We start from the raw sequence: 24,695 nt of genomic DNA, 5'->3' as shown, positions 1-24,695 counted from the left end.
CCCATCCCATAATACCTCCATGGCACCTCCACCACCTCCATAGCATCTCCATGACACTTCCACCATCTCCATAGCACCTCCATGACATCTCCACCATTTCTATAACACCTGCATGACACCTCTTCCATCTCCATGACAGCTCCACCTCACCCCCATGATCTCCACAGGAGAAGTCACAGCAGGAGGAAGGCTTGTCTCAGAGGATGCAGTGAGGCAAACATTATTTTATTTTTTTTTGCTTTCAGTATTTTCTTCCCACACAGGGTCTGGATTCAGTTTTTCACATGCCAACTGTGGTCACTTTTTAAAAAATTTACAAGAATCCCTGAAGCACACGAAGTTGCTCATTGTTTGTGTGGCCGCTGTGTGTTTATCACCGCTTTAAGAGGCACCCAAGAAGCTCAGAGCAGCTGGGGGGCACCAGGAGCACCCATGGTCCCTTTGCTGCTTTACGGGGTGGAGAAGACCACCGCATGGGGTTTTTAGGGAAACACACTGCTGTCAATACCCTGGTCCTCCCCGTACACACCAGGAGGGGACCTCATCCTTCAGATGTGGCACCGAGGGGCAGGGCTTGGTGACAGGACCCAGGTCAGGTTGGTGGTTGGACTTGATGACCTCAAAGGTCTTTTCTCACCTGGATCACGTACCCCCAAGGACAGGGAAGCTCTCCTTCATGTGAGCATCCCAATTAGCTCCCCCCAGAAGAATCCAACGCAGCCCTGTTAGATCTTTAAGGACAGAGATGTGATTTGTGTCACCCCATCCTCCCCCCAAGAGGAATAAAAGCAGCAAGGAGGAAGAAACTTCCATAAAAGCATTTATTGGGTTAGAAATCCCGTGCCATTTCTCTCTGCAGATGGATACATCTCCATGCAGCCCCCAGAAAGCAGCACAAATTCCTGCTCCGTGTGCCAGGAAGACTTGCTCCATGCATCTCCTGCAGCCCTCGATCTGCTCCTCTTCTTATTAGTCAGAATATACTGATCTATTGTTAGAAAAATACTAGTTGAAGCAGCAAATACATAGTCCAGATGCATTTTACTGTGCCTCTCATTGCTTTGCATCCCTGGCTCTCGTTCATTTGGTATTGCCCAGGAGGCTTCTCCTTTGGGGGCAGCTACCACCATGACCTGTGGGCAGCATGACCTAAATCACACATTTCCAGTCCTCAGGGCACCTCCGGGGTGCAAACACTCAGGGATTCATCGTGCAAATTCCTCTTCAGCCTGAGCACGAGGATGCCTGTGGTGAAGCAAGGTGGTACCAGGAGCAGCTCCACGCCGGGAGCACAACCAGAGGTGCCCGACCCAAAAAGTCATTTATTGCCTTTATTTTTCGCTGCCTCACAGCGAGCCGTTGGAGGGGAGGCGCCTCTTTATCTGGAAGCGCTCACACTTCTTGTACTTCATGGTCAGCCCGTACTGAGGGGTGAGGTCCACCGCCTCGCCGGGGGCCAGGCTGAACTCCAGCTGCTGCAGCAGGGTGGTGAAGAAGAGGAAGACCTCCCAGCGGCCGATGGACTCGCCGATGCAGCGCCTCCTCCCCAGGCCGAACGTCAGCACTTTGTCACTCTCCGTCCTGTTGATCTCGGTCCCGGCTGCGTTGAGGAACCGCTCAGGCTTGAAGGCGGAGGGGTCCTGCCAGAGCTTCCTGCAGCAGAAAGGAGAGACCTGAGCGAGCTGCTGGGGACAGCAGGCAAAGAGAGCCCTCTGTGCAGAGTGTTGCAATGTTGTCTCATTTCGCCACCCTGAAATGTTGGCAGCTTGCTGTGGCCCCTGTTCCCCACCCGAAATGCCAGCTGCATATCAGCCCCTATCAGCTCTGCCCATTGAAGCCTCCACTTCAGCCCCGGATTGTGTTTGCCTACGCAGATACCAGGGATGGCTGAAATCAGCACGTAACATCTAGAGAGGTCCTGTGCCTCCAGCTGAAATGGGAGCGCAGGAATTGGGCAGGAACTTTGACAAAGGATGGAGACCTGAGGGATTTCTCATCTTGCATCCCTCCTTAAAACCTCCCGACCTGTCCCAGCCTGGCCATGCTGTGGGATTTTCCAGCACCTTAACCAAGGAACTGCCGCTCGGACATGGGGACAGACCATGCTCCTGTTGCAGAGCAAGGCTTCTGACCCAAAGTACTCGGTCTGGGACTTGATCAGACTTTTAAGGACAGATCCGTGCAATCTTCATCCCAAGCAAGCCGACTGCACCCCAAACAGGAACACCGTGGTGTACTCACTCGTCGTGGTTCACCTGCCATTGGTTGACGAACACGCAGGTGTCCTTGGGGATGTAGTAGCCGTTCAGAGCAGTGGCTTTCGTCGTCCTGGAAGAAACACAGGCAGAGGGGAGAGGTTGAGAGGAAACTCACAGCCTCGTGGTGAAACAAGCACAAGTTCTGGAGGTGCTGTTTGCTGGGACCTCCAAAACCCCACGCAGCACCTACCTGTGTGGGATGGTGAAGGGCAGGAAGGAAGAGTGCCTGAACGTCTCCAGGATGAAGGCTTCCGTGTAGGGCAGCGTGCCTCGGTCCGACAGCCGCGGCCTCCTCTCCCGGCCGATGGTCTGATCTGTGGGAGGAGGGGAGGAGAAGCTGCTTGGGGCCAGCCCTCGCCTCACAGGTCCCAGCCCCAAAGAATCGGGCTCATCAGCTCACCCAGCTCGTCCTGGATCCTCTTCTGCATGTCAGGGTATGAGGCGGCATACATGAGGCACCAGGACAGGGCGGTTGTCACGGTGTCAAAGCCTGGATGGACACAAAGAAAGGCATTTAGCTACCGAAAGGCAGGATATTCACAAATCCCAGCACCCCGCATGGTAACACACAGCCTTGGAGAGCTTCCCTTCAAAAGCCACCTCCTGTACCCACGACTGCCTGTGAGCCCAGCATCAGCTCCAAAGCCCCCAGCACAGCCAGGGAAGGGGGCTGCACCCATGGAGATGGCCTCACCTGCCCCAAAGAGGTCATTGACGATGGCAATGATGCTCTGGTTGGAGGGCTGGAGGTTGCTGTCCTCCCCTGCTGTCTTTCTCTCCTGGCAGTGCCCAATCAGCGAGTCTGTGATGTCCCTGATGTGCTCCTGGGGAAGAGCCAAGGGGTCAGAGGCACCAGGGCAGGTGAAACCTCCCATTACCCAGCTCCAGGAGGCACCAGCTGTTCCTTCCCTCGCGAGCACAAAGGGGGATGCTGGAGGCAGGGGGTGCCAGGTTCAGCACCCAGCAAGGGGCAGCGGGGTTTGGTGGAGGACAGGCTGCAGAGCCAAGCCGGTGGGTGAGGAGAGCTGGTGGGATCAGCTCCGTTAGGGAACTGGGAACCAGCTGCAGCAAAGTCAGCAGCTCAAGAGGCTCTACCACATCCCATAAGAAGCAGAATTGGATTTGGGCTTCCTCCTCAGAAGCTCAATTTCATTAAGCACAAAGCTCTACTTCTGTGCCCTCTTCTAATGATTTCAATGAATGGGACCATGACAAAAAGAATGCAATAAGAGAACAAGCAGCAAAGTGAGGGAAAGCTTTGCCCCAGAACAGCATCCGAGCTCTTACCTTGTTAAAGGTGGCGTAATGCTCCTGGACAATTTTCTCTATGAACATGTTGAAGCGCCTGTTGATGTCCTTAAAGAGATCCATGGAGCGGCTGGGCAGGTAGCGCAGCAGTGGGATGAAGTCCGAGGGGTTGCCAGAAGCCGCCACGTCCCCAAATTCGTTGCTGTCGTTGACCAGGCTGAGCAGCTCCTGGTCGTTGTGGTCGTAGCGCTTGCCGAAGCACATGGCGCAGATGACGTTGGCCACCGAGACCACCAGGTAGCGGCATGGGTCGAAGCTCTGCTCCTCCTCCATCACCTGCAGGAACTTGGTGACCAGGTAGGCGGCCTCCTTGGAGACGTGCTCCTCCAGGAGGCAGCAGGAGGACGACGTAGGGCTGGCGGCGATGGAGAAGGTCTTCAGGGCGTTCTGGGCCAGCTTGCGGCGCGCTTTCCACACTTCCCCCGCCTCGGGGCTGAAGGCCAGGCTCTGCCCGTTCGAGATGAGTCGGAAGCTGGGGAGGTCGGGGCGCCCCATGAAGTCCTCCCCTTGCCTCACCAGCGCCTGCCGCAGGGTGTCCAGCCCGCTCAGCACCAGCACGGGCTGGGAGCCGATGGCCACCTCCATCACGTCCCCGTACTTCTGGCTCAGCCGCGTCAGGGCCAGGTGCGGGTCCTTCCTCAGCTCCAGCGCGTTGCCCACCACGGGGAGCCCGCGGGGACCCGGGGGGGGCTTCAACCCCTTGGGCACACGGCGCCGCAGGGGCTGGGTGAGCAGCAGGAGCAGGCAGAAGACGGTGGCCGCCAGCAGGACCTCGGTGGCTGAGACACCCCCGGCGCTCCTCACCAACCCCATCGCAGCCTCCATCCCTGCTGCCATCGAGGATCCTAGAGGAGAAGGGCAGCAATTAGGGAGGGGGCAGCGAGGACCCTACAGAAACCCCCCTGCACCCCACAAGCGCTAGCTCCCAGCAGGATGCTGTCAGGGTGTTTTTTGGGGGGATTTCCAGGGGGGGGTCCCTCTCCCAGCGGTGCTCACCTCGGGGCGCAGCGCTCCCTCGGGGGCCGGATCCCGCCGCCAGGTACGGTCCGCCCCGCCGGCCCTGCTTTATATGCATCGCCTCCCGCCCCGATTGGCCGGGCCGCCTCCCCCCCCCACGTGACAGAAGCCTAATCAAAGCTGCCGAGCGGCCAAATTCCCGAACAGCCCCCCCGGGATTTACGGGACCCCCCCCCGACCCCTCCCCAGCGCTCCCCAGGGGCCGCCCCGACGGGGCGCGCGGCACGGCGCCGGGGGCGTGCGCGGCACCGGGGGCTGCAGGGACACGGGGGGGGGGACACGGAGGTCCCGGGGGGGTGACAAGAAGGTCCCGGGGGGGGGTGACAAGGAGGGGACATCGCGTGCGAAGCGGGAGGGAGGTTTGGGCACCCTGGCACGCCACCGGGGAGCCGCTTAAAGGAGCCGCAACCCCACGGGGATCCGCGAACGCGCCGGGGGGGTGTGGGGGGGGCACGCACCGGCTCTGTCCCGCACCTCTCGGGGCTCTCCCACCCTGGACGTGCCCTAAAATGAGGGTCCCGGATCCATCCCGATCCCCCCAAGACCCCCGTGGGGGATACGGGGCAGGTCCACGGGGGGCCACGTCGCGGGGAGGGGGGGGGGGCGGCGGGGGTGGGGGTCACGGCCGGGGCTTGCGGGTTAAAAATTGTCCAGGTTCGCGTGAGAAGCCGCCGTGCCCTCTGTCCCCCCCCCCACCCCCGGCCCCCGGGGACACAACGGGGGCTGGGGTCACGTCGGGGGGCGGAGGGGGGGGGGGGGGCAAGGGGACAGCATCGCGTGCGAAGGGGCCGGGACGGACCTGGGATGGTCACTCGTTGTCACGCTATGGGTGTGGGGGGGGGAAATGGCTTATAAAGGGCCAGGGCGGTGGCCCCACGTCCAGGAGCCCGGCCCGGGGTCAGGGTGGCGCCGGGCAGGATCGCCCCCCCACGCCCCCCCCCCCCCGCGCTCCGTCCCCTTCCCCTCCTCCCGCAGCGGGTAACGGGGCTCGGTCCCACTTGTGTCCCCCCCATGGGACCCGGGAGGGGATGGGGGGGCTCAGCAGTGCCACCACGCTTGGGGACATCCCGGTGACAGGGGACACGCAGGACATGCAGGGCATGCAGGACACGCAGGGCATGCAGCCCCGTCCCCCTCTATAGGTACCTCTATAGGTTCCTGCCGTGCACACGCACCTTGCACGCCCACAGCTGCTGCAGCCGTGCCCTTTCAGCACCCACATCCCCCGTGCCCACCACCCGGACCACGCCGTTGGGGCGTTTGCAATCCCAAAACCTTTTATTTATTTATTATTTTTTCTTTTTTTTTTTTTTTTAGGGTTTCCCACGTATTTGAGCGAATCCCCCCCGTGTCTCCGCAGGCGTCCTGTCCTCCCCACGCAGGGCTGGGAGGCATCTCCCGCGTGAGCCGTCCGCACGGTGCCTCTCGTTAGCGTGTGCAATTATTGGGCTGAATTTTAGCAGCCTGGGTTTTGTAACTGTCCCTGCCAAGCGTTAATGAGCCTACTCACTGCTATTAATGATCCCGCTTGGGCCAGGTGTTGAAAGCCCTTTATTAAATATTAGCTCAGCTTCTACCTGGGCACGATTCCCCCCGTGCTTTCCAAAGAACGGAAGAAAACTTGGAGGAAAAAAAAAAAAATTCCCTCCACCTAACGAACAGCCCCGCTCCCTCTGGCTGAGCCGGGACCCTGCGTGTCCCCCACCGGGTGTTTTTTTTTTGGAGGGGGGGACAGGGTCGTGGGGCACAGCCCAGGCGGCGGTCGCGTGCCGTGGTCAGGAAGCGTGCCAGCGACTTCTCACGCAACCCTGGCCAATCGTTAACCTGAGGCTGGCCCCGGCCGCGAGGTCCTGCCACCGTGGGACACCAGTACCCTGCTCGTCCCCTCCCCGGCGGCGTGCTGGAGCTGGGGGACATCTGCCCTGGGCTGCGGGGCTGGCTCCGGGGGCTCGGCCCCCTCTGTTAATGGATAGCTGTCCCATGGGTCCTCCTCGCCGTGACCCAGCAGATAAGCACCCAGCTGCTTGTTTAAAGCCTTGAGTGGAGCAGGAGGCAGGAGGAGAGGAAGCCGTCCGGGGGTTTGGGACCCCCTCTCCTCGCTCTGCTGGGACCCCAGCCCTCTGTGACCTGAGGACCTGCAGGTAGGCGGGGGCGTGTGCGTGTGTGGCTCTGAGCACGGACGTGGAAGGTTTTAAAGCTGGCTGGGAGGATTCATGCTATGGCTCTCCCTGAGCTCTTTGGGGTTCCCCGTGCTAATCCTGCACCTCGCTTCCCGATATCTCCTTCTAGATGGCAGCAGGGATGGAGGCTGCAGTAGGGAGCCCCAGCAGCGTCATGGCCACCGGGGTCCTGCTGGTGGCCGCTGCCTTCTGCCTGCTCCTGCTGCTCACCCAGCCCCTGCGGCGCCGCGTGCCCAAGGGGCTGAAGCCCCCCCCGGGTCCCCGCGGGCTCCCCGTGGTGGGCAACGTGCTGGAGCTGAGGAAGGACCCGCACCTGGCCCTGACGCGGCTGAGCCAGAAGTACGGGGACGTGATGGAGGTGGCCATCGGCTCCCAGCCCGTGCTGGTGCTGAGCGGGCTGGACACCCTGCGGCAGGCGCTGGTGAGGCAAGGGGAGGACTTCATGGGGCGCCCCGACCTCCCCAGCTTCCGACTCATCGCGGACGGGCAGAGCCTGGGCTTTAGCCCCGAGGCGGGGGAAGTGTGGAAAGCGCGCCGCAAGCTGGCCCAGAACGCCCTGAAGACTTTCTCCATCGCCGCCAGCCCCACATCATCCTCCAGCTGCCTCCTGGAGGAGCACATCTCCAAGGAGGCCGCCTACCTGGTCACCAAGTTCCTGCAGGTGATGGAGGAGGAGCAGAGCTTCGACCCGTGCCGCTACCTGGTGGTCTCGGTGGCCAACGTCATCTGCGCCATGTGCTTCGGCAAGCGCTACGACCACAACGACCAGGAGCTGCTCAGCCTGGTCAACGACAGCGAGAAATTTGTGGAGGTGGCGGCTGCTGGCAACCCCTCGGACTTCATCCCGCTGCTGCGCTACCTGCCCAGCCGCTCCATGGATCTCTTCAAAGATTACAACCAGCGGCTCGTGCGCTTCCTGCAGGTGATTGTCAAGGAGCACTACGAGACCTATGACAAGGTGAGAGCTTTGGGGACCCCCGCCTGCCCCAGAGATGGGTCCCACTCTGTGATGGGGACTTGGTTGTCCTCCCGCAGCCGAGTGGCCATGGCCATCAGTGTTCCTGCAGATATTGCTCCATCTAGGAGTACAGCCTGTCCAGTTGTAACCTCTTCGTGTTGCGGGCCAGTAGACATGCTCCTTGGTGGCCTCGTGTGCTAAGAGCAGCTGGTTGGGCAATATTCTGATCTGTCAGCAAGGCTGCTTGCACAGGTGCCCTGCAGAGCCACCTCCTCATTTCCATTGGCTGCAAAATCAGTAGGGACCACCACGGGGGCTGAAAGATGATGTTCTCCAGTTGGTAACACAACGCTCTGCTTGGCCACTGGCTTCTCTTCTCTTCTCTTCTCTTCTCTTCTCTTCTCTTCTCTTCTCTTCTCTTCTCTTCTCTTCTCTTCTCTTCTCTTCTCTTCTCTTCTCTTCTCTTCTCTTCTCTTCTCTTCTCTTCTCTTCTCTTCTCTTCTCTTCTCTTCTCTTCTCTTCTCTTCTCTTCTCTTCTCTTCTCTTCTCTTCTCTTCTCTTCTCTTCTCTTCTCTTCTCTTCTTCAGGACAACATCCGAGACATCACCGACTCCCTCATCGAGCAGTGCCTGGATAAGAAAGAAGCCAGCACTGCTGCGCGGATCCCTAATGAGAAGATTGTCAACCTGGTCAATGACCTCTTTGGAGCAGGTATCTTGCCCCACTGCTCCCTCAGCTACAGCAGGTCACCTCGGGCTCCTCACCTTACAGCTCTGACCCCAATTGTCCAGCACCAGGTGGCCACTTTGGGTCCAAGCACCCGTCCCCCTGCTCTAGACCTTCTTAGGACACCCCCAGAGACCATGTGGGACATTAGGTCTGGAAGGAAGCTTCAGGAACAAGCCAGGGGCACGGTTGGTAGCTCGGTCAGAGTGGCTTTTCCTGGTTGAGGGAGATGTCTGCTGCCTGATTCACCCTTAAGTAGCTCTGTGGAAACTCCCCCACTTCCAAAGAAGTTGAAATCTTACACAAACCTGGCATAGCCCCAGGGCGATCCTGGACAAATAAGAACTGAACCTTTTAGCAAAGCTTCCTTTCCTCCAACAGGATACAAACCCAAGCCCTATGGCGTGCCCGGGATGTCCTCTCCCTTGTTAGCCATCCACATGTCGGTCCGGCAGCGAGCGTAGCACGTATGGGGTCATGCATAACCCGTGTTGTGCATGACGCTCATGGGGTCTGCACGATCTCCCCCATCCACCCAGGGTTTGAAAGCGTGACAAACTCCCTGTCCTGGTGCCTCATGTACCTGGTGACGTACCCCAACATCCAGAAGAGGATCCAGGCTGAACTGGGTGAGCTGATGAGCCCGACTCTTTGGGGCTGGGACCTGTGAGGTGAGGGCTGGCCCCAAGCAGTTTCACCTTCCCTCCTCCCACAGATCAGACCATCGGCCGGGAGAGGAGGCCGCGGCTGTCGGACCAAGGCACGCTGCCCTACACGGAAGCCTTCATCCTGGAGACGTTCAGGCACTCTTCCTTCCTGCCCTTCACCATCCCACACAGGTAGGTGCTGCATGGGGACGGGCTGGGCTTGCCAGGGGGAGGACCTGAGGCCCCGTGGTGCAGCCTGCCCAGCAGCAGAGCAGGGTAAATTCTATCAATTAGTACAATAATGACTTCATCATGGACACAGGGAGCTCACTGCACCCGTGCAGGGCAGTGTGGGCAAACATTGCGTCCCTGAGGATGTGGAAGAGCCTTTTTGCTTTCCAAAACCTCACAGCCCTCTCTTCTCCCCCCAGCACGACCAAGGACACAGTGCTGAATGGCTACTACATCCCAAAGGGCCGTTGCGTGTTCGTCAACCAGTGGCAGGTGAACCACGATGAGTGAGTACCTGCAGAGGCAGAAAACCTCCTGCTTTAAGGGAAAAAGGGGTGGGTAGGGGATCTACTAAACCCAGGGATATCCTAACTGGCTCCCAGGAGAGCTCCCCTGCGTACATGGCCAGGAGACTCCATCTCAGCACCTGACCTTCTCCACCCCAGGAAACTTTGGAAGGACCCACACGTTTTCAACCCGGAGCGTTTCCTCAACGCCGAAGGGACCGAGGTGAACAAAGAGGACGGGGAGAAGGTGCTGATCTTCGGCCTGGGGAAGAGGAGGTGCATCGGGGAGTTCATCGCCAGGAGGCAGGTCTTCCTCTTCCTGACCACCTTGCTGCAGCAGCTGGAGTTCAGTGTCCGTGACGGCAGGAAGGTGGACATGACGCCGCGCTACGGACTGTCCCTCAAGCACAAGCGATGCGAGCACTTCCAGGTCAAGCAGCGCTTCCCCATGGCGAGCCTGAGCTGAGCAGCGGGCTCATCCCCAGCCGTGGGTGCCCTCGTACCAGCCCCAGGGCTGGCACAACCTTGCAGGGCCACACAAGCCATTCAAGCACCCCTTTTATCTTGTTTGCCTTCTACCGTTTTCCTCCCTTTTAATTTCCTGGCATTTCTGCTGTTGGATATTTCATCACGTCTAGGCTCAGCACCACAAAGCTCCTCTTGGAGATTTTGGGAGAACGTCTTGGAAAAACACTAATACTTCTCCACGTCCTCTAAACTTGTTTCCTTGTGTCCACAATGTGTTTTTAATTGCCCAACTGAGTTGTCATGTCACTCCAAGACCCCATTCAGGGGAGGTTTGTCTTTAACTCAAGGCACTTTAGTGCCTCTTTGAGAATCTGCCAGAAAACCTCGCATATCAGGGGTTCTGCTGCTGCTCAGATTCATTTTTCAGTAAAATGAGAGGGGTAGTTAAGGTGAGCTGGGCTGGAGTAGCTCTTCAGGGACCAACATTTTGGAGGAGAAGGCCCACCAAGACCAACAGGCAGCAATATGGGAACAAGAATGAGTGCAACACGCAGCTCTTGAAGCTGTTCCCATGGGCCAGGATGCCAAACCGCGGTCGATGAGAGCTCCCTCCAGGTCCGAATGCCAGGCCCCAGCAATGGCACGCACACAACCCTGCATTGCACAAAAACTTCCAAGAAGGGAGAAAAAACAAAAGGGAAGGAAACGGGGAAGCCGATTGCCCAAGAGCTCGGGGAGATTCCAGCAAGAGCAGGGAGGTGTTCAGACCCGTTAAACAAGCAAGGGAGTAGCTCTTTGTCTCTCTGTGCTTCCACGAGATCCAAACCACAGCTGGAGGAACGGGGCTGAGCTCAGGCAAAGCGTGGAAGGATGGTTTAGGACAAGGCATGAGCTCTGTTGGCCAAATTGCACATCCCCTGCATCCCACAGGGGTTTAAGTAAGGGCGATAGACTCGTGGGACATCCCAAATCCAGCACGGACATGGGGCTGGGCGTTTCGGTGTTCAGCCTGGTGCTTTGCAAGACCACCAGGGCCACCCCGGCCGCGTGTCACGCCATGGGGTGGGGAGCTTCCCGTGGACTTGGACCCATGACTGCGGTGCTGGTGCAGGACCAGAGCCCCGGTGGCTGGAGCCATTGCGTGACTCCAGTGCCCTGAGTCCCAGCAGTGGCTGCTGATAAGGCCCGCAATCAGTAGAGAGAAATAAAGAACAGAGGGGTAGTTTTTTTTTCCCTTTGGAGATGAGTGGTTTACAGCCCCGGGGCAGATAAGCAGATTAATATTAACGTTACTGAGTGAAACAGCCCCTTGTTGGTGGAAGGTCTCCTCTGATTGCCTCCCCCAGGGTCACCGCTGACAGACTGCAGAGCCTGGCACTGGAGATCAGGGAATAAAAAAAAGGGGGGGAAAAAAGGAGAAAAAGGAGAAAAAGCAGAAAAGTCACCCCCATGCCAGGATGGTGAAGGAAGGGATAGGGTTGGAGGGGAGAAAACTGGGCAGGCTTCCCACCCAGCCCTCCTCTTTGTGTGGACGGAGGTGAAATGTACAGTTTTATTTCTCCCTTCGATGGCAGCATCCCACACGGGACACCAAGGGGCACGGGGAGCCCCCAGAGCCCCCATTTTGGCCGGGAGCACGCACACGTCTCCTTGCACACTCGTGGCAGCTCCCATCCCACAAGGTGCCCGGTGCTGCACCCACACATTCTCCCCTTCCTCCCCTTCCCCGCCAGCTCCCGATAAGCAGATCCATTGATCCCTGCCACGACGGCCCCGATTGCACACATCCCCTATCTCCGTCTCTTCCCTAATGATCTTCCTCAATTAAAGCCTCCGCTTACTCCCCAGGTAGCTTGCAAGCGCTGTGATTTCTTTATGGGAACCGGAACCGTGATAAGCCGGGGCAGCTTTTATCACTTGCTTTTATGGGAGGTTTTAAAGTGAGTCAGCAGGCTGAGCGGTGGCAGCTCCGCTCCCCCCTGCCACGGTCGAGGTCCCTGGAAGCCACAGGGACACCTCCAGCGGGGATGGAAACTCTTCAAGGAGCTAAATTACAGTGGGAAACTGTGGGTCCTGCTTTAGGGGGAGAGGAAGGGGACGGAGGGTTTGCTCCCACACTCAGTGACCCTCCTTGTTAAAACCCATCCCGTATTTCCAACCTATTTCCAGTCTTCTTGCAGCTGGCTCCTTCGTTCCCTCGGCTGTTTGCTCATTCCCAGGCGAGCTGTTAGCAGCAACCGCCTCCCCGCGGGGATTAGCTCCTGGGTGCCTGTAAGAAACGGCCAAACTTGCAAATTTCTGCCATTGGGAATAAAACCACAGCTCCTGAGTAGCTGGAGATGGTGCTGAAACCTGGCTGGGGGTTTAAGCGCGTTCCCCAGCTGTCACCCACCTTTGTGCTACCTCCCTTTGGCTGCCTGTCCCCGAGGCTGGTGGCAGTCCCCTGATGGCACAGATCTGCCCGAGACAGGGGGGTGCGGGGACTGTCCCCCATCCTGCCTCTCCTCCCCTTCCCCACACCCCAAATCCGACACGGGGGGAACCCCCACGGCAAAGCCCCCAGTCACGAGGGGAGGAAAGAAGGGGAGAAAGGTGTGGGACAGGGATGCCGCAGGTCCCCAAAACCAGCTCAGAGGCTGGGGGACAGGGTCCCCAACCCTTTCTCCTTTAATTAAAACCCTTCTGGGCACGAGGGGAGGCTTTGAAATAAGGGCAACATCCCAAAGAGGGATTTGGGGGCTAGCAACGGGGGAGAAGCCCCCCGAGGGACAGGACTGAATGCCAGCAGGGCACAGCACCAGGCAGGGCGGTGCGGGACCCTAAATCGCTCCCGAAGCTTTTTCGTCCCCTCCCGGAGCCCTTCTGTCCCCTCTGCGCTGGCTTTGGGACGTGAACGCCCTCGTGTGGATCTGTCACAGCAGCTCTGGTGCCTTCCCTCCCCGAAAGGCTGGGCTCCTGCGCCGAGGTTTTATTTTTTTTTTTAGGGGGATGCTCATTTGGGGAGGGGGAACCCGGCAGGGTCCGGATCCCACATCCCCACCGCCCCTGGAGCTCTGGGTGCTGCAGGACCAGCCGGGCTTGCTTTCCTTTGGGGATTTTGTGTCTTTTTTCTCAGCCTGCAGGTGAGTTGCTTGCTCCTCTTGCAGCGCTTCTGTCCTGGGCAGGGTGCAGAGGATCCCGCACGGGTCTGTGCCTGCACCCGCAGCTGCCTTTCTGGTGCAGGCAGCCACACCAGCCGCTTTCATTTCCTCCCAGCACCGCTCTGCTCCCCGGCTGGGCAGGAACCGGCAGCAAAAAGGCGATGCAGGGGAGCAGGACCCGTCCTGCACCCGCTCAGCATCCCTGGGGACATCGGCTCGGCGCAGGAAAATCCACGGGGATCCCTCACGGCACGGTGGCATCACCCTTGGTCTGCAGGCAGAGCTGCCAGCACCGTGTCCCCAGAGCCAGCGTGTCCCCACTGTCCCCTCCTGTCCCCTTGGGGACCACCTGAGCCCGGTGCCCACCCCAGTGAGGACACGAGAGCTGGGATTTGGGGGGTCCCAGGGGGCTGTGAGCGCCGTGCCCGGGCTTCCTGCTTGGCCCTACATGGCTGTGGCGCCTCGCCGCACGGGGCAGGAAGTGACAAGCATCTTTTCTTGCGAATCGGCCCATTTTCTTCGACTTTTTTTTTTCTTTTTCCTTTTTGGTTTGTTTTCTTTCAGAAGCTGCCCTGCCACAGCTCCGTGCCATTCCCTGGGGTCCTGTCGCAGCCCCAGGGCACGGCTGGGATTTTGGCAGCCAGAGCACACCAGCAACTGGGATCCAGCCTGACACCGAGCAGAACCCCCAAACCTTTTTCTGCGGGGCTGCTCTCACCCCCCACGTGTGCACACATCCAGGCCGTCCCCTACGGTCTTAATGTCGATTCTCTGTGAGAAGGGGCCGGCCCCAGCTCCCCACAGCCTCCTTTAGGGAGCAATAAAGCTCTCCTGAGCCTCCTCTTCCCCAGCCCAAACCCCTCAGCTCCCTCAGCCGCCCCTCACAGGCCTCGTGCTCCAGGCCCTGCACCAGCTCTGGACACGCTCCGAGCCCTCGATGTCCTTGTAGTGAGGGGCCCAAAACTGAACCCAGCACTCGAGGGGCGGCCTCACCAGAGCCGAGTACAGGGGATGGTGGATGGGGGAGCACAGATGGAGGGGTGAGGATGGGGTAAGAGGGGGGCCAAAGGGCCAAAAGTGATGGAGAAGGGACCAAAGGTGATGTAAGAAGGAAGTAAAAGCAGTGTACAAGGGGATAAATGGTGGTGGAGAAGGGGCTAAAGGGGATGTAAGAAGGGAGTAAAGATGTGTAAGAGGGGAGTAAAGATGTGTGAGACAGGAGAGAAGGTGATGGGAGGAGGGATGAAAGGCAACGTAAGAAGGGAGCAAAGGAGATGTAAGAGGGGAGTGAGGGTGATGAAGGGGGTGAAGGCGATGTGAGAAGGGGATAACAGTGAGGAAGGGCATGAGGGTGATGAGGGGAGTCAGGGTGATGAAGGGACTGAAGGCAATGAAGGTGATGAGGGTGATGAAGGGACTGAAGGGACTGAAGGCGATGAAGGGTGATGAAGGTGCTTAAGGGAACCAAGGCGGTGTGAGAAGGGCACTAAGGCGGTGCAGGCCGGGCTGCAGGCGGTGTGAGGAGCCCTCAGGCGCTGCCTCACGGCTCCCAGCGGGGGGTTCCCGCCCCGGGGCCCGGTGCTGGCGGTGCCGGTGCCCGGCAGGGGGCGCGGCGGGGCGGAGGCGGCGGAGGCCGGCCCCGGGCGCGGCGCAGGCGCCGTGCTCCGGGCTCCCCGATTCCGGCCGCCGCTTCCTCCCCGCCAGGCCCGGGCCGGAGCGGGCCGGACCCCCCCGCGGCCCCGAGCGCAGCTCCCGGTCCCGTTGGGCGCCCCCCCCGGAGCCCGCCCCCTCCCGTCCCGGTTCCCCCGGAGCCCCCCCTCCCCGGAGCGGGGGCGCGCCCGGCCCGGCCCGTCCCGGCCTCCCCGTCCCCGTCTTCTCCCCGCCGGGCTCGGCGGGGCTGGGAGCCGCCGGGCTGCCGCTCGCCTTCCTCCGCCCCTTCCGCCCCCCCCCCATCCCGAGCCCGGAGGCCCCCGGCGGCACCGCATGGAGTACCCGGCGGCGGGCTGAGCCCCTGCCCGGCCCCGGCCCCCTGCCCGGCCTCGACCCCTCCCTCGGGGCCTCCGCGGGGAGGTGAGTACCGGCTGCGGGGAGCCCCCCCCAGGGGCTGGGAGAGGGGCTGGGGGTGGGCTGGGCACCGTGAGACCCCCCCACGGCCACAACAGCATCACCGGAGGTGGTGGCGGGGAGGGGCCGGGAGGGACCGAGGGGGACCGGGGGGGGGCTGAGGGATGGCCCCCAGGGAGCCGAGGGGGGCTGCGAGCTGAGGGGGGGTCAGGGGGGCAGGCAGGAGGCCGGGGGGGCAGGCAGGAGGCTGAGGGTCTGCTTGATAGGGTGCTGGGGAGGTGCTCGGTGGTGGGTGCCCGGTGCTGCGCCGCAGGTGCGAAGGGTTGGAGAGGTGCTGGAGGGCCGGCTGAGGTCTGTGGTGTGCCCGCCGAGAGCTGCAGGGGCCGAGGAGGCAGAGGAGGGGGCTGCCAGCCTCTGCCCGGACAGCACCGGCCTCGCTTCGACCCCCCCGGAGTCACGCAGGCACCCACGGGTGCGGATCCCGCAGAGCATCCCCACGGCTCCGTGCATGGAGGAGGTCCCCGAGGATCCCGCCCCGCCGAGGATGGAGTTTGAGGATGAGGAGGAGAAGAGGCTCGGGTGGTGGAAGGATGGCAGCGACGCAGCGCGAAGCCTCGCGACAGCGAGCGGCGTGGCGATAAACCCCGCGGGACGCCCTCCCGTGCCGTCCATCCCGCTGTCCCCCACCGCCACCCGGCAGCAGGAATTTCTGGGGTGATCGGATCCGATGGCACCACTCCGGTTCTGCAGGAGAAGAGGAGCAGGAAAGCCCCCGCCGTGCCGTGGAGGCTCGGAGCAGCATCTCGAGCGCTCACAGGGCCTCCACCTGCCCCTGACTATCCCCCAGGCGCCTTTTGTGGTTTGACAGCAACACCGTCTCTCTCTCTCTCTCTCTCTCATTTTTTTTTTATTCTCTTTTAAAAAAAGCAATAGAAAAGGAACAACACCCCCTTTCCTCTCTCGGGGCCCGCCGCTCGGTGCCCAGGCAGTTGGAGCAGCGAAACCGTCTGCAAGAGCGCAGCCAAGTCGCTGATGAGATAAAGGAGGAACGTTTTTCTTTCGATTATGGTAATCGTAGGTGTTACTTGTAATAACAGTCGATAAGATCTCTTGGAGAGAGTGAGGATGTTGTCTGTTTTTGGGCTGCTGGTGTTTTTTTTTGAAGTTTGAAGAGGCCCGGGTCGAGCGCGGGGAGGCGTTGCGCTGGAGGGATTTTGCCGAGCAGGGTGGATGCGCGGGGAAGCCTTCCCCGTGCGAGCGACTCTTCCTTTAACATCCACGCTGCAGCTTTCTGCCAAACGGCCTCGTCCCGGCCCCGCAGCGCAGGGACAGGCCGGCAGCAGCTCCTCCGGGAGGTCACGGGGCTGTGGGAAAGGCAGCTTCCTCCAGCACCGCGGGAAGGAGCATCGCGCGCGGAGGCGAGCAGCTCTCCTAGCGCAAAGCCCCGGCTGGAAGGATTTTTTTCCTGGCTTTTCACCTTTTTGCGTCCCCCTGCTGCTGGAGCGGTGCTTGGATCCTCGGAGGGGCAGCGGCTTCAGCCCCGTGTGGCTCCTGCGGGGAGACCTAGCAGTTGAGGAGCACTCTGCGTCCCCAAGGAGAGGAGAAGTGCTGGTGCTTGGTGAGGACGGAGATTTCCCTGCCTTGTGCCGCTGCCGAGAGCCCATTGGATTATCAGGGTGCTGAAGAACCCCAGACCGAGCTTTTTGTGCCAAGCAGCGCCAAGGATGCTCGAGCCCAGGGCAGGGGGCAGCTCGGTGTGCTCAGGTCTGGGATGGGGCAACCAAGCTCCCCAAATCCCCCAAAAACGAGGAGCAAAGCCCAGCGCCCTGGGCGCCGTTTGCGTCATGACACCCCGAAAAGAGGCTCGATTTCTCCAACAGACAGCAGCATGAGGAGGCTGCCGGCCGCAAAGTCTGGTTCCCGAGGAGCTCTGCTCCAACCTGGAGCTGCTCGCCATCCCATGGAGGCATCAGGGTGTTTTGGGGCCAGCTGGGAGCGGCCCCATAGCTCCTCGCTCAGGGCATGTGCGTGTCATTAAGTCTCCAGCCTTGGCTTTGAAGCAGGAATGGGGTGCTGATAAAAAACAAACCTGCTGCTTAAGAAGGACCCTTGGGAGGAAGACGGTGAGCGCTGGGACGTGGAAGAGGAAGGCAGGGGTCGGGGCGATCCCGCTCCCTGCTCCTGGCACCTCCTCGGGTGGCACCCATGGGTGCTCACAGCCTGCGGGGACACAAGGGACGTGCATCGAGGGCTCTGCAGAAGCATCCGCAGCCGGGTACCAGGAGCCTCGCTGGGACCAAATCACATCCCTGGGATGGGAAGTGCCTGGAGCCGTGCAGGGAACCCCCCGAACCATTTCCCATGGGGCTGGACTGTGCAGCTGGAGCCAAATCCGAGCCAAAGCCTCCTTCCTGCCCCCTTCTTCCCTTCGGTTCCGTTCTGCTAACCGCGCGGCGAGCCGCTGGGGACCGCTGACCACGCTCGGGGGATGCTCTTGAGCAACAGCTGGAGAACGGGGGCGAAAAAGCCAGAAATGGGAAATTCCTTCTGCGGCCGTGCGCGGCACGGGGCTCCCGTGGGAATCGGGCCTGCCCTGCAGCGTGCAGCCCCGTGCGGCCGGACACATCCCCCCCCAAAGTCCCCAAAAAGGGGCCTGGGTCCGGCTCGTGCTGGTGGGGTCGTTTCAGGGCGAGTGGAACGAGGGCGGTGGAAATGGTGGTTCCTCCTCGGCAGAGGGAAAAAAAAAAAAAGCTGAAATTGCAGCAAATGGGGGGAAAAAAAGAAGCTTTGTGTAAAGGGGGCTTGAGCAGCAGCCCGCCGTGGGCTCGGCGCTTCCCTCCCCGGTGTTGTCGCGTTGTGTTTCGCACTGTTGGTGCCCGGCCCCTTTCCCGAAACGTCCCGCCTCGGGGTTTAACCAAAAATCAGCCCGAAAACCGAGCTCGAGCAGGTGCAAAAGCACGAGGGTGTGGATGGCGGGTGAAGGCGGGGCTGTTGTGGGGCGCAGCGCTCCCCGCCATGCCCCCCCAGCTCCTGCAGCACCCCCCCAGCAGTGGGACGGATGGGATGGGGCACACGGGGGGGGTCCCAGGGGTGACCCCCCCCGTGGCAGCATCCCCAGGAGCTCGCTCTCGGCCGCCACGGCGCAGGCTCGGGGCAGCAGGATGAGGAACAGCAGCACGCGGGGGGGTTTCGGGGGGGGGTGGCGAGGAAATGACGCAGCCCGAGAGCTCGATCTCGGGACGCTTCTGTGCACCCAGCACCAGGCCGCTGGGACGGCCCCAAAACTGGCAGCGTGGCCGGGAGGAAAACCTACACGCCGTGCGGGGTCCGGTGCCACGGTGATGGGCACGGCGACCCCAAATCCCTTCCCACGGTGGGCACGGCGCTCAGCGCCTCTCCGGACCCCCCGAAAACGTGACGAGGGCGGTGGCGGATGGGGCCACGTCCGCACCCCAGCTCTTCCTCCCCACTGCTCTGCCCCTTATCTTCTTCCTCCTCACAGCTCCGCGGGCCTTGCCCCCGCTTTCGGTTCCTCCTTCCCGAAATATTTTTAGCTGCTGGTGGCTGCTGGGAGCGGTGGCCACTCGCGGCGCTGAATCGGCACGGGGTTATTTTGGTGCTGCCGGCTCGGTGACAAGGGGGGGAATCCCCCACTGAGGACCCCATACGGCTTGGGGGACCCTCCCGGCCGCTCTGACCGTCCCCTCCCAGGGAGAGGCCCCCAAGTTTCAGCCCAAAAAGGCCCCGTTTGATTCTGGGGCTGCTGACTTCATCCGCCAGCCGGCGAGGATAAAGCCGGGCTTGTTCCCCTCCCACGCGCGGGGCAGGATGCAGCCCGGCCCGGGACCCCGCGGGGGACAAGGCTGCACCCACGCCCGGGGCACCGATGGGTTTTACCCTGCGGGAAATGGGATTTGATTCTTTTTTCCTCAAACCTTTTAGCAACGGTGCTGTGCGATGCTCTCTGATTTATCCTGGGGCTGCTCCTCGCGGGACTCTCCTCTCCCCGCAGCGTCCTGCAGGGATGCTCCGTGCTCCATCTCCCGTGGCTTTCTGCTCCTTCACATTTTGGGGTTGGGTTTGGGTTTTTTTGGGGCAGAAGCTGCTCCAAAAACCCCCTCTGGGAGCGGAGATTCCCGACCCAACCCCGCAGGGCTGAGCCCCACGGCACCGTGCCCGTCCCTGCGGGGGGGCCCTTCTCAGCAGCCCCTTTCCCCCCGCAGGTCTCATGGTACCGAGTGACGTGTCCCTCCCGTGAGATTCGCGCCCCCGACCCCCCTGAGAAGATGTCAGGGATGCAGGTGAGCACCGCGCGGGGCCGAGCAGCACCCCTACGGCTTGGGGTGGGGGGCGCCCCCCAAACAGGGGGCTCACACCCACCCCGTTTGTCCCCCCCCTCGCCCCCAGGCCGTGTGGCCGTCCGGTACGGAGTGCATCGCCAAGTACAACTTCCACGGCACCGCCGAGCAGGACCTGCCCTTCAGCAAGGGGGACGTCCTCACCATCGTCGCGGTCACCAAGGTAAAGCCCCCCTAGGACCCCAATCCCCCCGGGGGGGGTCGCGCGGGGTCCCCCCCGTGCCCGTGTCCGGGTGCCGCGAGCGGGGAGCCTGCAATTGGGATCCCGCCTGGGCGTCCCCGCGTGGCTCCGCTGTCCCCACGGGCTGGGAACGGGGCCAGGCGTTGGGTTAATTAACTCACGGCCTCGTTAGTTAACGCTGCCCCGGAAGGGAAGCAGCTCGGGCGGCTGGGTGGGGGAGGATGGAGAGAAATTCGGGGCTGGGTGCTGCTGACGACTGGCAGGGGCTTGCCGTGACCCCAGCGCTGTCCCCGCAGGACCCCAATTGGTACAAGGCGAAGAACAAGGTGGGGCAGGAGGGCATCATCCCCGCCAACTACGTGCAGAAGCGGGAGGGAGTGAAGGCCGGCATCAAGCTCAGCCTCATGCCGTGAGTACCCACAAAGAACGGGACAAAAAGGGGCTGCCCGGGGGGTCCCAAATACCCCAAATACCCCTTGACCCGCCTGTCCCGGTCCCGACGCAGGTGGTTTCACGGGAAGATCACGCGGGAGCAGGCGGAGCGGCTGCTGTACCCCCCCGAGACGGGGCTGTTCCTGGTGCGGGAGAGCACCAACTACCCGGGGGACTACACGCTGTGCGTCAGCTGCGAGGGCAAGGTGGAGCACTACCGCATCATCTACTCCTCCAGCAAGCTCAGCATCGACGAGGAGGTCTACTTCGAGAACCTCATGCAGCTGGTGGAGGTGAGCGGGGGGGGCGCGCGGCTTGGAGGGGCTGTGGGGCCATGCCCCAAATCCCATGGGACCCTGTGGGGTGCGTCGGGACTGGCTAAAGGGGGAGATGGGGGAAGGAGGAGGGATGGGGACACCCCCCAGAGCCCCAGTGGGACCCCTGGGGTGCGTCAGGACTGGCCATGGGGGGAGATGGGGGCGGGAGGAGGGATGGGGACACCCCACCCCGAACCCAAGTGGGACCCCAAGGGGGATGCTTTGGGACTGATCCCCCCCCAAGCCCCCGCTGGTCCCATTCACGGCCTCGTGCTGCCACCTGGTGGGACCTCAGAGCCCGGCACGGCCCCGTTAGTGCCCCCCCTGCCCGGTGACAGCCCCGTGTCCCCCCCCCAGCATTACACCACGGACGCGGACGGGCTGTGCACGCGCCTCATCAAGCCCAAGGTGATGGAGGGCACGGTGGCAGCACAGGACGAGTTCTCCCGCAGTGAGTGGCCGTGCCCCCTCCCCTGCTCCCCTCCCCGTCCCTGCACACCCCCAAAAAACAGAAATTAAGGAATTTCCTTCCCCCCCAAAAAAAAAAAGGTGGCTGGGCCCTCAACATGAAGGACCTGAAGCTGCTGCAGATCATCGGCAAAGGGGAGTTTGGAGGTGAGCAGCGCCCTGTCCCCGATGCGGCCCCATATGGGGGCGATGCTTTGGGGTCTGGGTGCTGGGGCTGGAAGGGGGGCTCATCCCCGTCCCCCCCATGCCCATCCCTCCCGCCCCGCAGACGTGATGCTGGGCGATTACCGGGGGAACAAGGTGGCCGTCAAGTGCATTAAAAACGACGCCACGGCGCAGGCGTTCCTGGCGGAGGCGTCGGTGATGACGTGAGTACGGCCGGGGGGGGGACACGGGGACACCAGGGGGGGACACACGGGGCTCGGGGCGGCCCTGCCCTGAGCCCCCCTGCCCCGTGCAGGCAGCTCCGCCACAGCAACCTGGTGCAGCTGCTGGGGGTGATCGTGGAGGAGAAGAGCGGCCTCTACATCGTCACCGAGTACATGGCCAAGGTGAGGCCGGGCCCCGGGGGGGTTCTGGGGGGGGGCAGAGCCCAGCCCCATGCTCCCACCCTGCTCCTTCACCCCCTTTCCCCTCGCTCTGGGGCTGTCCCCGTCCCCGGGAGCTCCAGGGCTGTGTCCCGGCTCTGCTGTCCAGCCCCTGTCTCCCCAGGGGCTTGTTTTGGGGTGGTGGGGGGTGTTTTGGGGTGGGGGGTGGCACTGTCGTTCTCTGTCCCTCCAGGGCAGCCTAGTGGATTACCTGCGGTCGCGCGGGAGGTCGGTGCTGGGCGCAGAGTGCCTGCTCAAGTTCTCCTTGTGAGTGCAAGGGGGTGCGGGGGGCTGGGGTGGGACGTGGGGACGCGGGGATGTATGGATATGGGGACGTGGGAATATGGGGATATGGGGACACAGGGACATGGGGATGTATGGATATGGGGACATGGGGATATGGGGACGTGGGAATATGGGGATATGGGGACACTGGGACATGGGGATGTACAGATATGGGGACACGAGGACATGGGACACGGATATGGGGACACAGAGATGTGGGGACATGGGGATGTGGGGACACGGAGACATGGGGACATACGGATATGGGGATACAGGGACATGGGGACATACAGATGTGGGGACATGGGGACATATGGATATGGGGGCACAGGGACATGGGGATGTACAGATATGGGGACATGATGTGGGACATGGGGATATGGAGACATAGAGATATGGGGGCACAGGGACGTGGAGATGTATGGATATGGGGACATGGGGATTGTGGGGACACGGAGACATAGGGACATATGGATATGGGGACCTACAGATATGGGGACACAGTAACGTGGGGACACAAGGACATCAGACATGGGGCTGTGGGGACACAGGGACACGGGAACACGGACATGGGGCCACGGGGCTCCTCCTGCCCATCCCACCCCACACCCCGGGCGCACTGCTGGGAAGAGGGACAAGGGGAGAGCGCCCTTTTTGGGGCCGTGTCCCTCCTCCCGACGCCCTCCCTTGGCCCCTCCAGAGACGTGTGCGAGGCCATGGAGTACCTGGAGGCCAACAACTTCGTGCACCGGGACCTGGCGGCCAGGAACGTGCTGGTGTCGGAGGACAACATCGCCAAGGTCAGCGACTTCGGGCTCACCAAGGAGGCGTCGTCCACGCAGGACACGGGGAAGCTGCCGGTGAAATGGACGGCGCCCGAGGCGCTTCGAGAAAAGGTGGGAGAGGGGACGGCGCCGCACCCCCGCCCCACACCCCCCCTGCCCGCTAACGGGGCCTCTCCCACCCCCTTTCTCCCCAGAAATTCTCCACCAAGTCGGACGTGTGGAGCTTCGGGATCCTCCTCTGGGAAATCTACTCCTTCGGGCGAGTGCCTTATCCGCGAATCGTAAGTGCCCGATTTCGGGGAGCCCCCCAGCTCCTCCTCTCTCTGTTTTTGGGATCGGGGCAGCACCCTGAGCCCCCCCCTTGTCCCCCCCGTGTCCCCGCAGCCCCTGAAGGACGTGGTGCCCCGCGTGGAGAAGGGCTACAAGATGGACGCCCCCGACGGCTGCCCCGCCATCGTCTACGAGGTGATGAAGAAGTGCTGGACCCTGGACCCCGGCCACCGGCCGTCCTTCCACCAGCTCCGCGAACAGCTAGTGCATATCAAAGAGAAGGAGCTCTACCTGTGAGGGGGGGGCTCTGGGGGCGGCCCCCACCCCCCCCCCAGCAGCGCCAGGGGGCGAGCCCCCGCCGGCCGGGCGGCCCCGGCTCCCCCAGCCCACCCCGGGGGGCTTCGGGGGCACCCACGCGGCGGCAGGAGCGGCCGGGAGGGGGGCCCGGGGGTGCCTGGTGTCCCCCCCTCCTTTTTTTCCTCCTCGCACCAGCCTCCCGGTCGCTTCCAAACTTCCAAATCCCCCCCCCCTTTTTTTTTTGTCCCCCCCGTCAGGTTCATTTTTGGTCTCCCAGGCTTTTTTTTTTTTGGATTTTGGGGTGGTTTTTATTTTTTAATTTTTTTGTTCGTTTGGTCTCAGTTTTGGGGGGTTGTTTTATTATTTTTTTTTTGGTTGTCTGTTTTTTTGTTTGTTTGTTTTTTGTTTTGTTTTTTATTATTTCAAGCAGGGCGCCCGGCTGAGCGCTGGGTGTTTTACTAAAGTACGAATCTTATTTTTTAATGTAATTAAAAGAAGAAAAAAAAAAACAAAAAAAAAAAGGGAGAGAGAGAGAGAGAAAGAGAGGAGAAGGTTAATAAAGAAGAATAATAATAAAATAAATAAGCCAATGAAACGGACACGCGCGAAGGAAAGGAAACCCCGACGACAGAAGTGATGGTTCACGGGGAGACGCCGGACTCGCCGCCCAGCCGGGAGAGCGCGGCGGCGTCCCCCCCCCCGATGCTTTTTTGGGTTGTTTTGCTTTAAACTCGTTGCAATGTTTGCATGCTGTCTCCAGAGGCCTTTTTTCCAGTCCTGTCCAGTGCTTTATTCTCATGTAATGCTACCGACTGTGAGATTAAAACTGTAATAAAAACCATTCCATACGGACGCGGCACGGCCCGCCTGCCCGACCCTCTGTCTCCGGACCCCCCCCCCACAGCCTCAGGGTCCCGGGCACGACCCCAAATGGGGTCCCCGGCAGGATTTGGGGACACACACGGTGCCCCCGCTGTGGGGCTGCAGCCTGGGGAGCGGGGAGGGCGCCGTGGTGATGCCTGGGTTTGGGGAGCACCAGGGGTACCCGGGTGCACCGAGGGGGAATGTGGTGGGGCCGGGGTTTTGTAGGGTTTCATTTCTCCTGGCTTCACCCACGGCTCTTCCCAGCGCGTATAAGCAGCTTTACTTTGGGGGCTTATGAAGATTAAAGTCGTCCACGGCCGGCGGGAAGGCGGCTCCTGAAACGGCGAGATGCGTCCTCATGCCGTGGGGGCACGCAGCAAGGGGGACAAACCCGCTGCCCCCTGTCCCCCTGCCTCCCGTTCCTGCTGCCCGATGGCCTCAGCCCCGTGCCCAAAGCCAGGAAGAGGTGGGAAATCCCAACATCTGGCCTGCTGGGAGCTCCATTTCCCTCTCTCCAGCCTTTCCCTGCTGCAGTTCCCCCCCCCCCGGAGCCTGCCAGGTGGTGGG

The 24,695-nt window shown here is 61.5% G+C and overlaps 3 protein-coding genes across 4 annotated transcripts; 2 read left to right on the top strand and 1 right to left on the bottom strand.

Annotated features, from left to right (window-relative positions):
• Positions 1-807: 807 nt before the first annotated feature.
• On the bottom strand, positions 808-4,707 carry LOC137863071 (cytochrome P450 1A4-like). Its single transcript, XM_068695928.1, has 7 exons — positions 4,563-4,707; positions 3,546-4,411; positions 2,953-3,082; positions 2,659-2,748; positions 2,449-2,572; positions 2,242-2,328; positions 808-1,653 (listed from the first exon to the last, which is right to left on the bottom strand). Exons 1-7 carry the CDS (start codon positions 4,639-4,641, stop codon positions 1,347-1,349), a joined length of 1,683 nt encoding a protein of 560 aa, XP_068552029.1. The 5' UTR covers positions 4,642-4,707; the 3' UTR covers positions 808-1,346.
• Positions 4,708-6,327: 1,620 nt separating this feature from the next.
• On the top strand, positions 6,328-11,927 carry LOC137863077 (cytochrome P450 1A5-like). Its single transcript, XM_068695929.1, has 7 exons — positions 6,328-6,724; positions 6,873-7,721; positions 8,309-8,432; positions 8,987-9,076; positions 9,163-9,286; positions 9,526-9,612; positions 9,772-11,927. Exons 2-7 carry the CDS (start codon positions 6,873-6,875, stop codon positions 10,076-10,078), a joined length of 1,581 nt encoding a protein of 526 aa, XP_068552030.1. The 5' UTR covers positions 6,328-6,724; the 3' UTR covers positions 10,079-11,927.
• Positions 11,928-14,869: 2,942 nt separating this feature from the next.
• CSK (C-terminal Src kinase) lies at positions 14,870-24,121 on the top strand. Of its 2 annotated transcripts, none has more exons than XM_068695630.1 (13): positions 14,870-15,290; positions 19,508-19,585; positions 19,692-19,805; positions 20,120-20,232; positions 20,329-20,548; positions 20,930-21,023; positions 21,122-21,187; positions 21,309-21,408; positions 21,501-21,591; positions 21,821-21,894; positions 22,613-22,808; positions 22,892-22,978; positions 23,082-24,121. In XM_068695630.1, exons 2-13 carry the CDS (start codon positions 19,571-19,573, stop codon positions 23,262-23,264), a joined length of 1,353 nt encoding a protein of 450 aa, XP_068551731.1. In that variant the 5' UTR covers positions 14,870-15,290; positions 19,508-19,570; the 3' UTR covers positions 23,265-24,121. The 2 variants fall into 2 exon arrangements, with proteins under 2 accessions (XP_068551731.1, XP_068551729.1); XM_068695628.1 differs by lacking the exon at positions 14,870-15,290 and adding an exon at positions 16,285-16,352.
• The last annotated feature ends 574 nt before the right edge of the window (positions 24,122-24,695 follow it).

This window comes from Anas acuta, chromosome 12, assembly GCF_963932015.1.
Source record: "Anas acuta chromosome 12, bAnaAcu1.1, whole genome shotgun sequence".
In the NCBI taxonomy this organism is placed as follows: domain Eukaryota; kingdom Metazoa; phylum Chordata; class Aves; order Anseriformes; family Anatidae; genus Anas; species Anas acuta.
This window is presented reverse-complemented; position numbering and strand designations above follow the sequence as displayed.

Bases quoted from the DNA above. Each gene is read 5' to 3' on its own strand.
- LOC137863071 (XM_068695928.1), bottom strand. From the start codon at position 4,641: ATGCATATAAAGCAGGGCCGGCGGGGCGGACCGTACCTGGCGGCGGGA. The intron at 2,329-2,448 runs GTAGGTGCTGCG...TGTTTCTTCCAG, and splicing joins CCCTTCACCATCCCACACAG to GACGACGAAAGCCACTGCTC. The intron at 1,654-2,241 runs GTGAGTACACCA...TTTCTGCTGCAG, and splicing joins TGGCAGGTGAACCACGACGA to GAAGCTCTGGCAGGACCCCT.
- LOC137863077 (XM_068695929.1), top strand. From the start codon at position 6,873: ATGGCAGCAGGGATGGAGGCTGCAGTAGGGAGCCCCAGCAGCGTCATG. The intron at 8,433-8,986 runs GTATCTTGCCCC...CCATCCACCCAG, and splicing joins CAATGACCTCTTTGGAGCAG to GGTTTGAAAGCGTGACAAAC. The intron at 9,077-9,162 runs GTGAGCTGATGA...CTCCTCCCACAG, and splicing joins GAGGATCCAGGCTGAACTGG to ATCAGACCATCGGCCGGGAG.
- CSK (XM_068695628.1), top strand. The intron at 21,895-22,612 runs GTGAGTGCAAGG...TGGCCCCTCCAG, and splicing joins TGCCTGCTCAAGTTCTCCTT to AGACGTGTGCGAGGCCATGG. The intron at 22,979-23,081 runs GTAAGTGCCCGA...GTGTCCCCGCAG, and splicing joins GAGTGCCTTATCCGCGAATC to CCCCTGAAGGACGTGGTGCC.